The sequence below is a fragment of the Mustelus asterias genome, chromosome 15 (genome assembly GCF_964213995.1).
Source record: "Mustelus asterias chromosome 15, sMusAst1.hap1.1, whole genome shotgun sequence".
NCBI lineage: Eukaryota > Metazoa > Chordata > Chondrichthyes > Carcharhiniformes > Triakidae > Mustelus > Mustelus asterias.
The window spans coordinates 31,022,643-31,038,770 of NC_135815.1; the positions used below are offsets into that span (position 1 = coordinate 31,022,643).

Genomic DNA, 16,128 nt, shown 5'->3' on the forward strand with positions numbered 1-16,128 from the left:
TGATTATAATTATTAAATCAAGCCTGATGCGGCTCAATGCACTGTCATTCCAGTGTTCAAAAGTGAAACATAGAATTATTTATACAATTTACAAACTGAAATTGTGGCAGGTATACTGGGCACAGGCCAGATGCTTTCTTGCAGTGATGGGCAGTTTTATGTATTTCCAATCAATTGGCTATAAAGATAACTAGTGTCCGACTTTGCTTTGCCAGAATCAACATACTTGGCCGTTAAAAGCAGTCAGCAGATGATCTCCTTTGTCCTCACCAAAGTTCTAAAGTTCAATTCCCATGCTCACAGATAGAAGGGTGCTAATCTTTCAGTTATGGTGCTATATTGATAAAGGTCTGTAGACAGAGGACCGTAGTATTGTCTCTCCCTGCTCCAAGCACCACAGAAATTCGGGAAGAATGAATGAATGAGGAGAGAAACCTAAATTTGAAAAAAGTTACAATTTGAAGTTGTGCAGTCTGAAATGCTGATCAGTAAGCACCTATTCTTTGGGGCCCAAAATGTCATCCCAGGTGCGAATGCGACAGATTGCACCAGATGCCAATTGGTGAGGCATGCAGTGAATGCCCACAAAAAGTATGCAAAGTAGACAGATCATGACACCAGTGCTGTCATTATGAAGCTGAGCATTTCAGCCTCGATCCTCTCAATCATGTATAATTGAATATGCATTAACAGTTAGAATGATAACCATCTTCACCGCCCTCCCAATCCCCGCCACTCTCACAAGCTTGAAGAGCAAAATAGGATGGTAGAAGAGGGAGGGATAGGAGTGGGCTCTCATTGGAGGGCATATTAGCCCAAGGAGCAACTCTCCTACTTGAACCTTAGTGACAAACAGGGTGCGGGGTGTCTGCACTTCCATTACAGCACCTTACTGAAACTTGCCATCTGCTGTCGCCTCAACTAAACCTCAGAGCAAGCTTGGGAATGAACTTTCATGCATCTGACTCCTTCAAGACTGCAGCTGGAGATATGAGCAACAACTTGTGGTTTCCGTCCCCTGTCACACCAGGGAGGTGACTGAGGCTCGATATTCAATGTGAGCTAACAACGTCAATATACTCTTGCCAGGAAGAACATGTGGCTTTACTAGGATTGCTAGGCATCCCCATGGTGCAGGATTCCACTAGCTGCAAGTATATTGCTTTGCAAAGGCCACATGCGAATTCTACTCCTTACCAGAAACCAAATGGACTTCACACGTACAATGTGCAGTTGGTGTGTGATCAAAGGCAGTGAATCATTCAACTCAACACCAGCTGCATTTAACCCATCAAAACAAATCAAAATGTAGCCACTGAGTGACCAGGGGCAACTGCTGACAACAGATCTGATGACTTTGGTGTGCGACCTAAGCACAGTAGACTGCATGCACACAATTAAAGCCATGCTGGTACATGAAATGTAGTGGAGCAGACCACTGACATGCTGAAGCAAGGCTCCTACTGCCTGGATTGCTCTGCAGGGGCTTAGGAGCACTTAGCACAGTAGGTGGCAAGATGCATGTGGTCTGCTACATGCTGCACAATCTTGCCACCCTGAGGGGGAAACCCTTGCCTCCAGTTATATGCCAAGCAGCTATAAGGAACAGGACCAAGAAGGGGGGGTTAGGAAGAACAAGATAAATGAAGGTCGCAAGTCAGACAGCCCCTTTCTGCTCTGGCTGTTCATGAAAACCTCAAGTAACCCCAAGACAATGGCGGAGTGGGAGTGGAGGGGGAGGGAGGATGAATACTGTCTTCCTGAGAGAGGGCAGCATTTTTATACACCTCAGCAATTCTAATAATCTGTTGGAGACAGATCGCTGGAACACCCTAGAACACCCTGCAAGTCCCTTTGCATGCTGCAATCCACAGTTGCGATGGCAGAGTCTGAGCTAGCATGGCAGCAAGCTGACCTTCTACTGCAACACTCAGACACTGCGTGGCTGCTGCTCGTGATTCAAAAAAAGCTCCAGCTTGCTCCATTGGATCATGCTGTTTCACGGCTCGGTGCACAAGTGTGCGAATGGGGTTGACCAAACTCCGGGGCGGCACAGTGGCACAGTGTTAGCACTGCTGCCTCACAGCACCGGGGACTCGGGTTCAATCCCGGCCTCGGGTGACTGTTTGTGTGGAGTTTGCACATTCTCCGTGTCTGCATGGGTTTCCTCCGGGTGCCCCGGTTTCCTCTCTCAGTCCAAAGATGTGCAGGTTAGGTTGATTGGCCATGATAGATTGTCCCTTAATGTCAGGGGGATTAGGAGCACAAATATGTTGGGTTATGGGGACAGGACCTGGGTGAGATTGTGGTCAGTGCAAGCTTGATGGGCTGAATGGCCTCCTTCTGCACTGCAGATTCTATGATTCTATGAAATGTTCATGCTGGAAAGGTTGGGTAGTGGAAAGTTCTGTGCCGAGTTGATATTGGACTGCACGACGCTCCTTGGCATCAAGCACTGGCATCCTGACAAGATTCTCTGGTCACCAAGCATATCACTGTGCATAGACAATCTGCCAATCTAGCCTATGATTCAAAGTGCTCATTTGAATTCTCTGGAGCAGAACACCTCTGTGATTTTGTTCTTGGACGACCTGGCTGCAGGCCACTCGTGCCCTGTGTCCACAAGCCACAGCAGCTCTATCTATGGTTGGAGCTGCAACTGGGAAACGGAGTGACCATGTCGGTTCACGCTATTCCTGTACTGCCTAACCAGTTTGCATCCACAGCCTTCTGGGACAGAGAATTTCAAAAATTCACAACTCTTTGAGTGAAGAATGCTTTTCCTAATCTCAATGTAAACATCTGACTGCTTATTCTGAACTATCCCCCCAGTTCTAGATTCTCGAGACAGAGGGAACAGCCTCTCAGAATCTACCCTGTCACCTCTTTAATAATCTTGTACGTTTTAATGTGGTCACCTCTCACTCAATAGAATAAAGGCCCGTCCTACTCAATCTCTCTGTACCAGATAATTCTCTCATCTTAAGAGTCAATCTAGTCAACTTTCACGGCACAGTCTCAAAGGCAAGTATATCCTTCTTTATAGAGAAATAAGACTGGACACAGTACTCCAGGTGCAGTCACACCAAAGCCCTCGACACACTTCCTTATTCCTGTATTCCAATATCATTGCAAAACGGCCACAATACCATTTGTCTTCCTAACTGCTCATTGAACCTGCATCTAAACTGTCTCCGTTTCATGTATGAGGTCACACAAATCCTTACCAACATTCAATACCTTTTCATAATTGACAAAAACATGCATTTCCATTATTCCTACCAAAACGAATAACCTGATATTCACCCACATTATTCCCCTTGGGCATCTGAAAGTTATAAGGATACAGTCATGGTGCGGGGAGGGAAGGGTGTGGAAACTAAGTGCAGGCTAAAACCATCTTTAGCTTGTTAATCAGAGCAGAGTAAGGCTTAAGAGATGGTGCAACGTGTAGAGTAGGACCAAGTACGAGGAAAACATCATCTCCTTTAGTTTCAGCTCCGCCATTGTCCATGGCCTCAGCAAGGACCATTCCGATAATAGCCATTTAGTTTAGTTTATTTATTAGTCACAAGTAGGCTTACATTAACACTGCAATGAAGTCACTGTGAAAATCCGCTAGTCGCCACACTCCGGCGCCTGTTCGGGTACACTGAGGGAGAATTTAGCATGGGCAATGCACCTAAATAGCACGTCTTTCAGACTGTGGGAGGAAACCCACACAGACATGGGGAGAACGTGTTTGTTCTGAGTGTCATAAGAACATAAGAACTAGGAGCAGGATTTGGCCCCTCGAGCCTGCTCCGCCATTCAATAAGATCATGGCAAATCTTTTCGTGGACTCAGCTCCACTTACCCGCCCTTTCGCCATAACCCTTAATTCCTTAAGGGTCTGGATGCTTCAGCAGGGGGCCAGTATGTTGAGTGGCGAGTGACAGTTAAAGCTAGTCTGCAACTCTAAGGCTTACTGTCTGTATGCCATAGAAAGCATCCTTTCCAGACATATCACAGCTTGATATGGCTCCTGCTCTGACCAAGACCGCAAGAAACTACAAAGAGTTGTGAACGTAGCCCAGTCCATCATGCAAACCAGCCTCCCATCCATTGACACTGCCTACATTTCCCACTGCCTCGGGAAAGCAGCCAGCATAATCAAGGGCCCCACGCATCCCGGATATACTCTCTTCTACCTCTTCCATCAGAGGTCACGTACTAACCGACTCAAGAACAGCTTCTTCCCTGCTGCCATCAGACTTTTGAATGGACCTACCATATATTAAGCTGATCTTTCTCTACACCCTAGCTATGACTGTAACAGTACATTCTGCACCCTCCCCTTTCCTTCTCCCCAATGTACTCTATGAAGAGTATGCTTTGTCTGTATGGAAACAATACTTTTCACTGTATGCTAATGCATGTGACAATAAGAAATCAAATCAAAATAGGATTTTTGCATTTACGTCTTTCAAAAAGGAAGTCACCTTGTTTCCTCGGTAACCATAAAAAAGCCATCATCCGGGGCATCAATCCAGTTTGGTCGTTGTCTCTTGGTGACGGGAATGGTGCCAGGCTGGATTGCATTGATGGTAGTCGTCATTCCTTTTCCATTGGCCAGGTATGAGAAATGGTCAGTACTCTGAAATAAATGACAGGGGACAGACAAAACTAAAGATCGCTCTCACTTGTTAGTTTGCTAAATCTAGCGTTTGGTTCATAAGGCCTTTAATTTACTTTGCCCCTGCAAAATTAATTCGGATCCTTTCCAGGCATTCACGTCACAAATAAAAGACTCTTTTAGCAAACAGTTGTCTTACAGGGGTTTTCTATCTTTGGAAATGCACAAATATTGAAAGAACACAAGAAAAAAAACTATATTTTTTAAAGAAAGTGGGGCAGACGTGGAGAGGATGTTTCCACCAGTAGAAAAAACTAGAACCAGGGGGCACAACCTCAGACTAAAGGGACGATCCTTTAAAACAGAAGTGAGGAGGAATTTCTTCAGCCAGAGAGTGGTGAATCTGTGGAGCTCTTTGCTGCAGAAGGCTGTGGAGGCCAGGTCATTGAGTGTCTTTAAGACAGAGAAAGATAGGTTCTTGGTTAATAAGGGGATCAGGGGTTATGGGGAAAAGGCAGGAGAATGGGGATGAGAAAAATATCAGCCATGATTGAATGGCAGAGCAGACTCGATGGGCCGAATGGCCTAATTCTGCTCCTATGTCTTATGGTCTTATAAACAATCGTGCCTCTGCCATTTTAGATTGAAAAAAGAACCCTGTGCATGATTTAACTTTGAGACAATCAATTGGAGAAATGCAGACTTTTCACTTCCTTTACTCCTGATCAAATTTCAAAAAATATCAGAGGATAATCCCAGGAAGAATGTACTTCATTACTGTCTCCAAGCCTATTATGATAAGACCCCCCGAAGTCTTCAGTTTAACCAAATCCTATAAATTATTTTACAACTATCCGGACTTAAATTGTGATTCTTCTTACGAGAACTTTGGGGTCCAGAATGGATGCTAGAAGTCCAATTTATGAGTGCAATGTAATGCACTGGTGAAGTGTCAGAGGTGCCAGCTACACCATGCTGGTCCAGGCACTCTGGTCCAGGTGACCTCTACTGGTCATCTGCTGCAAATGCACGATCCATTTAAATATCATTATGGTCCTACCCCAGAATCAGAGCCCTTTCCTGGAACTGCTTGTGTGTGCCTCAAACAGGATTTCCTGTACCTGTCCAACATACCATGGGAGGAGCATGTGGGAACGAGCTTTTAGAATCTGAACTTAAAGGAATCCTTAAAGAGTAGGTGAAGGCCTAATGGTATTATCACTAGACTATTAATCCAGAAACTCAGCTGATGTTCTGTGGACACTGGTTCGAATCCTGTCACGGCAGATGGTGGAATTTGAATTCAATAAAAATTACCTAGAATTAAGAATCTACTGATGACCATGAAACCATTGTCGATTGTCGGAAAAACCCATCTGGTTCACTAATGTCCTTTATGAAAAGAAATCTGCCATCCTTACCTGGCCTGGCCTACATGTGACTCCACAGCCACAGCATTGTGGCTGACTCTCACCTGCCCTCAGGCAACTAGAGATGGGCAATAAATGCTGGCCAGCCAGCGGAGCCCATGTCCCATGAATGAATAAAAAAAACCTCGACTAAGTAATATCACTGCTTACTTATGTTATGCAGGGGTTCCATTGGCCAAAGTTGACGGCTATTTTGGATATTATTTAGTTATTAACAACTTTGGATGAGAGTATTTGTAGAGAGCTACAAGTGTTCCGTGATTTTTCTTAAAACACTCCTAAATATGGGCATGTCACAGGGTTTACTGTTCAAACTTTCAAATGAGGAGGCTGAGAGGCAAAAGCAACAAGAAGGACATCAAATATTTGCACTGGCTGTAAGAAGGAGACAAAACAGGCAAGGGCACAGGAAACATGAGGATATCCAGGAACTGGTCACCGTATTTGAACTTTGCAGAAGTGGATTTTAAACATTGTACAGGCATAAGAATTTTATTCAGAACTTTTCTCAGTGGTTTATATGATGAATATTACATTTCAGTGGGGCAAACATTCAGGGTCATGGATCAAATCAACTTCATGACATTTTCCAATGACTTGATACTTGCAGATGTTAATTATATATTAATTAAGCATTTAATTACATTCAAATGGTGGGTATTAACTGGGGATTCACTTGAACTTTCTGCTGCTTACTGATTTCTTGTTGTTACTTATGGGCTGAATCGTATTGTATTTGATATGTTCATGTTTAATGAATTAGATATTTGATTGATTTAATTAAAATATAATTTTTCATTTCACTTGTTCAGTAATTTTCGCCCAATGACAACAGACTTTTAATTAGATGGATATATTTAGAATAGCAATTTGGATAAAATTGGAGGAGTCAGTAGCGTATTAGTGATGTCACTGGACTAATAATCCACAGGCCACGATCATGGATTCCAATCCCACAATAGCAGCGGGTGCAATTTGAATTTAATTAATAATCTGAAATAGAAAGGAAGTCTCATATAATGGTAACCATGACAACTATCATCAGTTAATGAAAAGGCCCATCTGGATCACAAATATCCTTTAGGAAAGGAAGTCTGCCATTCGTATCCAATCTGACCTACACATGACTCCAGATCCAGCAATGTGATTGTCTCTCAACTTCCCTCTGAAATGGTCGAGCAAGGCACTCAGTTGAAGGGCAATTTAGGGATAGGTAACAAAAGTTGGCCTTGTCAGTGGTGCCCACATGCCATGAAAGAATAAAGAAGAAAGTTAAAATAGAAGTAAATATTCAGTAAATTTTATAAAGCACCATATTATAACAAGGGTCATATGTCATGTTTCATACTGTACCAAACAAACAAAAATGAAGCCAAATGAAAAGCATTTGTTTGTGAGCATTTCCCTTGTCAATTTGTAATAAGTAAAAACAACTTATTATTATTTGCAAAGAATGGCAGATGAGTGACTATTTTCAACGTTCAGTTTTTTCACAAGGACAAGAATCTTATCCAAACATCTTGAGACTGTCTGTTCCCATTAGCAACAAGTGTGACATGAAATTAAATTCCAAAACACAAAATGCAAAATTCAGTATCTTAAATAATTTGGGAGGAAAGATTTAATTCCACCCTCCAATTTATATAATCTCTCTTACCCCTGGCCCCAACCAAAAATTAGGTGCTCAAATTGCTGACTGAAATAAAAGTTGATTTAATGTCTGAAAGAATTGATCTTTATTCAAATGAGTAATGCTATTGCTTAAAGTGTATTTATTAGTGTCACAAGTAGGCTTACATTAACACTAATTAAGTTACTGTGAAAATCCCCTAATCGCCACATTCTGGCGCCTGTTTGGGTACACTGAGGGAGAATTTAGCATGGCCAATGCACCTAACCAGCACATCTTTCAGACTGTGGGAGGAAACTGGAGCACCCGGAGGAAACCCACGCAGACATGAGGAGAATGTGCAGACTCCGCACAGACAGTGACCCAAGCCGGGAATCGAACTCGGGTCCCTGGCGCTGTGAGGCAGCAGTGCCACTTCTGGTTTCTGTTAGGAATCGAAGCATGGATTATACTTGCTGGGCATTTTTAAAACATTAGGGCCCCAGCTTAAGTCAAGAGGTACTTTTTGCAAGAGCTTAGCTTTGTTTCAGCTGAACTCAGCTGTGCTCCTGAGTTCAGTTCATTTAAAAGATGGGAGCAAACACAGTGAGGCATACCACCTGAGATTTAATGCTTGATCCAAATCAGTGGAAGAAAGTAGGGCACCATTGGAAAGGCATTTATCACGCAATTGTTCTATCAGGAACTATTAATTTTATGTACTTAAACATTTATGATACATTGAACAGAATTAAACAACTCAGAATAACCATAGGCTTAGTTCAGTTTTCGATAAGTATTCCTAACATAACACACTTACCATTCGTGGTCCTTGTACGTGACTCGTAACATCTGGAAAATTAGGATTAACAAATTAAAAGAAGTTCTAATCGCGTGTAACGTTACAGTATCTTATCGCTTGACATGCATACAAGTGAGATTGACTGTATTAGAGTTAAATCACAAAGGAAGTCCATACCAGGTTAATTCAGAAATTATAAATCGGGAAAATCAAAAATATAAAAAATGGAAAGTAGAATGCTGATTGACTATATACCACAAAGAAAAAATCCAAGGAATAACCATTGAATTCCTACAGTGCAGAAGGTGGCCATTCAGCCCCATCGTGTCTGCACTGACTCTCCTAAAGAGCATCTTACGCAGGCTCAAGCCCCCACATTACCCCCGCAATCCCATGCATTTACCATGGCTAATCCACCTAAACCATACATCTTGGGACACTAAGGACCAATTTAGCATGACCACAGAGGCTGGTGAGCATCTGGAACAAGCTGCCAGAGGTAGTAGTAGAAGCAAGTACAATTTTGCCTTTTAAAAAGTGTTTGGACAGTTACATGGGTAAGATGGGTATAGAGGGATATGGGCCTAATGCGGGCAATTGGGACTAGCTTTGGGGTTAAAAAAGGAGGCAGCATGGACAAGTTGGGCCGAAGGGCCTATTTCCATGCTGTAAACCTCTATGACTCTATGACTAATCCACCTAATCTGCACATCTTTTGACTATGGGAGGAAACCGGAGCACTGGGAGGAAACCCACGCAGACACGGGGAAAACATGCAAACTCCACACTGACAGTCACCCAAGGCCAGAATCAAACTCGGGTCCCTGATAAATATACAGACACATTTGGGTAAATATTGAAGTATACGACTTGCATGTTCATTCTAAAAGAAAACAACATTGAATAGAACACATTCTCAATAAATTAACTGTTGCTTTCTTAGCATAAATATGCAGAACCGCATAATAGTGACCAATACTAACAAATAAGAATAAAACATACAAAAGTCCCTTTCTTTCTGGTGCACTGTGTTTGGTTACCAGTATCCACAAAGCAAAATGAAGCTCAGCCTTTTTGTGAGCACAAGTAATAAACATTAAGCTATGTGCCAACTGTGGAATTTAAATCCTCTTAATTCTAATGTTATCAAAATTCAAACAAAATAAATCTTGAACTATTGAATTCAATCTACCTTTAGTCTGATTAAATCCAAGCTGTGGAATTAATTTAATTATTTCAGACATGTTCTGAACCTAATTAACAATATTTTTGTAACAAAGTGAAGTACACAATTACTAATGAATATGGAATCGAAGAATCTGGGAGTAAGCAGAAGGCAATCCTTTCATTAAGGAATTTAGCTGATAACTGAAACTCCAGGGGTCAAATATAAATGGTTAACCAACCTTCAAGTGAACCCAGAGAAGATTACAGCTTTGAAAATCACTGCATTATAACAATTTTTCCTAATTATTATTACATATACTATGAATTTTTTGTTCAATATTTAATTTCTTTTATTGGCAGCTTACCATCATGGTGGACTGCAACACACATGATCATGTGGATCATTAATGTTGGATTGTAACTTAACTAAAATATTAATCATGACAATTGCTTATTAAATAGAAATCAATAAATTTTTTAATGGGGAATAACTTGGCGAGCTATTAGTTCATTTAAAATAAAACAACTGCATCAGGAAGTTACACATTTTTATTTATCTGCCATTAAATACAAATCAAAGCTGTGATCATTCTTGCAAATATTTTTTAATACTTTATTATGCCTGGTTAGCAAAAACTCACCAAGGACGTTACTCCAGTCTTTGCAGTTATCCCTCATCTCACTTTTGTGCTGGTTCATCCTTGGGGTTACCATTGACCAGAAACTCAACTAGACTCGCCATATAAACACAGTGGCTACAAGAGCAGGTCAGAGGCGAAGCAATACTGCGGCAAGTAACTCACCTCCTGACTCCCCAAAGCCTGTCCACCATCTACAAGGTACAAGTCAGGAGTATGATGGAATACTCCCCACATGTCTGGATGGGTGTATCTCCAACAACACTCAAGAAGCTTGACACCATCCAGGGCAAAGCAGCCCACTTGATTGGCACCACATCTACAAACACTGACTCCCTCCACTGCCGCTCCACCATGCTCAGTAGCAGCAGTGTATACTATCTACAAGATGCACTGCAGCAATTCACCAAAGATCCTTAGGCAGCATCTTCCAAACCCACAACTACTTCCATCTAAAAGGGTAAGGGCAGCAGATACATGGGAACACCATCACCTGCAAGTTCCCCTCCAAGCCACTCACCATCCTGACTTGGAAATATAATACCCTTCCTTCCCAGTCGCTGGGTAAAAATCCTGAAATTCCCTCCCTAACGGTATTGTGGGTCAACCCACAGCACATGGACTGCAGCGATTCAAGAAGGCGGCCCACCACCACCTTCTCAAGGGCAATTAGGGATGGGCAATAAATGCTGGCCAGCCAGCGACGCCCATGTCCCACAAATGAATAACAAAAAAGAATAATTGGCTGCTGGCAGTCACCTGGGTAATTCCCCAAGTGGATCTTTTTTTAAATTAAGCTTGGACAGTGACTGCTGTCAAACGATTTAACAAGAGGGCAGAGCCACATAATGCCTTGACTTAACAAGTACTAACTATCGAGCTGTCAGGAATGACAAGCACTGCTGATTTTGCCCCCGTTCTTAAACCAGAGGCACTGAGGGCGATTTTAATTTCCTCCAAACCAGTTGGGACAAATTCAGCACTGCACCACATACTGTAGACAATTCTAAAAATAAAGAACCATTACCCACGACAGAAATGTAAGTGCTAGGATTTGTTTTGAATTGTGTTGTATGATGATGTCTACTTTTGACCAGGATTTTAATTACAAGGGCCCAACCTGTTTTCAGCCTTCCTAAATTTAACTTTAATTAGAGTGCCCTTATTCACTAAGGCCCTTAATATGCTGTACAGTAAAGACAGATACAAAATAAGCCTTATTCTATACCATGGGAATGGCACAACTCTTGAACAATGTAAGCACGAGTGAATTATATAGATCTTCTGCATTCAAGTGACAGAACATGGAATGCATTTAGCATACAGTAAAAAATTAATATTATGAGATATATAGGGTTATTATCAATATTTTTGTGGGTTCATTCGCTTAACTTCATGGCTCCCGACTGCCAAATTTGGGGTACACCAAAGACATGCTGGGGTATCCATCCTGGAGGTTCCCAAGTAAGGGTTCACCCAGCAATTGTCTGGAGGGGCTAATTTCCTCTGGACAATTACCCTGGGCTGGGAAACATCCAACAAAGGGATTTAAATTCCTCAAATGGTTCTGCCAGATTTGCACCAATTGTTACTCCGAAAGAGTTAAAAGAAAAAGAAGCAGTTTTAACTTCAAAGTAGCTATTTTAAACAGCTAGGCCGGGTCACCCCACACACATCCTACTCCCCAGGGGATCACCCACACCACCCCAACTAAACACCCCACACCCCATGGTATTCACCAGCCCCCACACGCACGGGATATCCCCGCTCCCCCCACAACCTACCTGAACGGGCCCGACCCCACAACAGCCTGACAACCCCCAATGTGAATGTTGAGGAGGAACTTCTTCTCTCAGAGGATGGTGAATCTCTGGAATTCTCTGCCCACTGAAGTGGTGGAGGCTACCTCGTTGAATATGTTTAAATCACGGATAGATGGATTCCTGATCGGTAAGGGAATTAGGGGTTAAGGGGATCAGGCGGATAAGTGGAACTGATCCACTTCAGATCAGCCATGATCTTATTGAGTGGCGGGGCAGGCTCGAGGGGCTAGATGGCCTACTCCTGCTCCTATTTCTTATGTTCTCCCTTTACCTGATACTTCCCCATGCCCTTTCCCACACCACCCCCACCTCCCCCCCACACCTTGCTGATATGTTATTTTCCCCACTGATGTCCAATTCCCCCCTGTATCTGAACATCCCACTACTGATGTCTGAACCTACCCCCTCTCGATAGTGAACCACACCTCCAACTCCAATGGCTGAACATTTCGCCCCCACACTGTGTTTCTGGATCCATCCGCCAATGTCCAAATCCACATTCTGATGTCCACTCCCTCAACTCACCTCTCCTGTGTCCAAATTCCCCCATCCATGCCTGGATTCCCCACCCTGGCAATATGTCCACATTTCCCCCAACCCACCCAACCCCCATAGGTCTCCATACCCTCCCCACATGTTTGGATCCGGTCCCCCCACCCCAGTCTCAATCCTGCCACCCCCACGTCTGGATTGGCAACTCCACAATATGTTTCGATTCCCTACCTTCCCTAACATATCCCGATTCTGGACCCCGGTCACCTGTAAAATCATGTCTGGATCCCCCCACCCGAGGTCCGAACCCCAATCCCAGCCCCCCCCAGTGTCTAAGCAGCCCCCCTCACCCACCCCCCCTCACCCCCAGCCCCAGTCCAACACCCCACCCCCACCCAATGTCCAAATCTCCCACCTCTCGATGTCCAGAACACCACATTTCCCCGACCCTGGTGACACCTCCTCCCAACCACATTCCTGGATTCCCCCACCAATGTCTGGATCTCTCCCGCAGCCCCATGACTGGACCCCAACTCCAGTGTCTGGATCGCACCACCTCCCACCATGTTTGGGTCCCCCACACCCACGGCCATGGTCCGAATGCCCACATTCCATTCACTTACCTTCTCCCTTTCAATGGGACCTTTAAACCCATCTGTTTTACGGCAGCAAGTGTCATAAAAAGGGAACTTGCCCACCTTTGCTCTGCTTATTTGGGACTTGGTGGCTGGAGTTGTGGACGCGCGTTGCTGCTTCAGTCTCACCTGGCCTAAGTCAGAAAGGTCAGGCAAGACAACTGAAATGCAGTTAAGTCAGTATGGAGTGGTTATCCACTGCTGATTGCTGAGGAAGTTACGGGGCCTTATTTTATTTTGGGGCTGTACCGATTAATAATATAAGTTATACAGACTCCATTAAAATGTATGTTTTCCTTGTGCATTCAATGCTACTGAGACCACTTTGAACCATCTATAAAAGATGGCACCAGAAGGAAATCACTTTTGAAGCTATTTCAATGATGACCCAGGGGCCATCTGCCCACTGAAACATGGGACATTACATAGAATGCAAAAATGACAAGACAATATTCTGAAAAACCAAATAAATGTAGCTAAATTAACATTTCCCTATTTGAAAACAATTCTGGGTCTATGTAACATATAACATAGGCCTTAAGCAAGAAACTACAAAAGTGTCGTGAACGAAGCCCAGTCTATCACGCAAACCAGCCTCCCATCCATTGACTCTGTCTACACTTCCCATTGCCTTGGAAAAGCAGCCAGCATAATCAAGGACCCCACGCACCCCGGAATACTCTCATCCACCTTCTTGCGTTGGGAAAAAGATACAAAAGTTTGAGGTCACGTACCAACCAACTCAAGAACAGCTTCTTCCCTGCTGTGATCAGACTTTTGAATGGACCTACCATATATTAAGTTGATCTTTCTCTACATCTTAGCTATGACACCACATTCGGCACCCTCTCCTTTCCTTCTCTATGTACGGTATGCTTTATCTGTATAGCGTGCAAAAAACAATACTTTTCACTATATGCTAATACATGTGACAATAATAAATCAAATCAAAAAAGTAGATATTATTAAATCTTACCCCGATAGGACACCAACAGTCGTTTCTTCACACTTCCTAAATGGAAATTAAGTTCATGTCAGATATTTGGTGCTCGTTGCAACGTACAGAATTCATCAAAACTGCACTATTCACACAACAATAGTTCATATTAAACTCGCAATATCACTGTCACCAGCTCCAAATAATCATAAGCCTTTGCTCCCAATGAGGAAGTATCCCTGAAGCAGGAGTTGTTCATTCATTGATAAATTCTTGATTTCTCGAGGAATTAAGGGCTATGGGGAGAGAGCGGGTAAATGGAGTTGAAATCAACCATGATTGAATGGTGGAGTGGACTCGATGGGCCGAATGGCCTTACTTCCGCTCCTATGTCTTATGGTCTTATGCTTATACTGCCTCAGTACATATAAAATTAATTTGCACGCCTGGGCAGGTGTTGACACACCACCATTCAAACTTGCATCCACAATTCTTCAGACTGAGTTTCCAATTTTAACTGATCACGAACTGGTGATTCTGGGACCAATTCTAGAAACTCCCCCCTCCACTCCCCATTGTACTAGTTGAGATTGTTTAAATTAGCAAAGGTCAATAATTGAACCTGTAGCCTTAATATATACAAGTCAGGAATACATCATGTAAATGGCCTTCAGGCTAATTGTAGCCACATGCCCACTTTTGAGCCCTCGGCAGAATCCAGCCACAACACATGCCTAGCAAAAAGTTGATAAGATGGTGGGTTGCAAGTCAGGTCCACTCCCCTTCAACTGCAGCTTACGTCTGCCCTAACAGTCAGAGCCAGGCTGGGGGCCAGGCCTCCACTCAGCCGAAACAAAATCACTGATGTAAAAGGGCTGGAGGGTGGGGACGGCAGCCTATACATGAGGAATTCCCATGGACTCAGTCCTCAAAAGGTGTTTATGTGTCTCGTGAAAGCAGGTATAGTGGTCAGCTCCATGGTGGAAGGAGGTTCCACTTTGACATTTCAACTCAGAATCACATCATGACCTGGAATCTTTTATTTCTTTTTTAAAAGTTTAAGTTTGTTCTTCTTTCCTACTGTTGGAACCAACACAATCCATCCTGCCCTCATCTGGTATGCACACCTGCCAAGTGAAATCATAGAAACCCTACAGTGCAGAAGGAGGGCATTCGGCCCATCGAGTCTGCACCGACCACAATCCCACCCAGGCCCTACCCCCACATATCTACCCGCTAATCCCTCTAACCCACGCATTTTAGGATTCTAAGGGGCAATTTTTAACCTGGCCAATCAACCTAACCCGCACATCTTTGGACTGGGAGGAAACCGGAGCACCCGGAGGAAACCCACGCAGACACGAGGAGAATGTGCAAACTCCACACAGACAGTGACCCGAGCCGAGAATCGAACCCGGGACCCTGGAGCTGTGAAGCAGCAGTGCTAACCACTGTGCTACCGTGCCGCCCATAGGGGGCTGGAGCTTTGACTGAATTTCTATTCTTGGATAGGGCCACCCAGACCAATCCCAACAATATCATCAAGATCAACTAAATAGTTCAGGAATCAGACTTTCAGACCTTCGTGGTCGATCATTTAAGTTGCTGCATTCACCCACTCAAAATAGACAACATTTTCCACATTGATGTTAATAGTAGAGGGATTACTACTATTAGTAATCAAGCAAGCCTAAGATGGCCTAAGAGACCAACGTATTGAAATGAGGCTTGCAATCTGAAAAGACAAATTTTGGTCTAATTTTGTTTGTGCCAGTTTGGAGAAGGTGACTTTGAGAGCAATCAAATGGCTCCATGTGCTTTCGTGAACAGAAAGTCTGCGATTCAGCATAATACACATTGGAACTTTCATTAAAATTGTTGTTGTGTACATCTTTATCAGAGAAAATTAATCTGGCAGGCTAATTTCAATCATTTGAATATTACATGAAACTCCTGAGCCATAACGAGAAAAGATTTTGG

The 16,128-nt window shown here is 43.4% G+C and overlaps 1 protein-coding gene across 2 annotated transcripts in view; it reads right to left on the bottom strand.

Moving 5' to 3' along the window:
* Positions 1-16,128, bottom strand: part of mta3 (metastasis associated 1 family, member 3) — a 233,063-nt gene that overhangs the window by 25,946 nt on the left and 190,989 nt on the right. For both annotated transcript variants that reach the window (XM_078229698.1, XM_078229697.1), the window contains exons 17-19: positions 14,188-14,223; positions 8,475-8,506; positions 4,482-4,636 (exon numbers count right to left, since the gene is read on the bottom strand). In XM_078229698.1, coding sequence (XP_078085824.1) covers positions 4,482-4,636; positions 8,475-8,506; positions 14,188-14,223 — 223 coding nt within the window. The remainder of the gene's footprint in view (positions 1-4,481; positions 4,637-8,474; positions 8,507-14,187; positions 14,224-16,128) is intronic.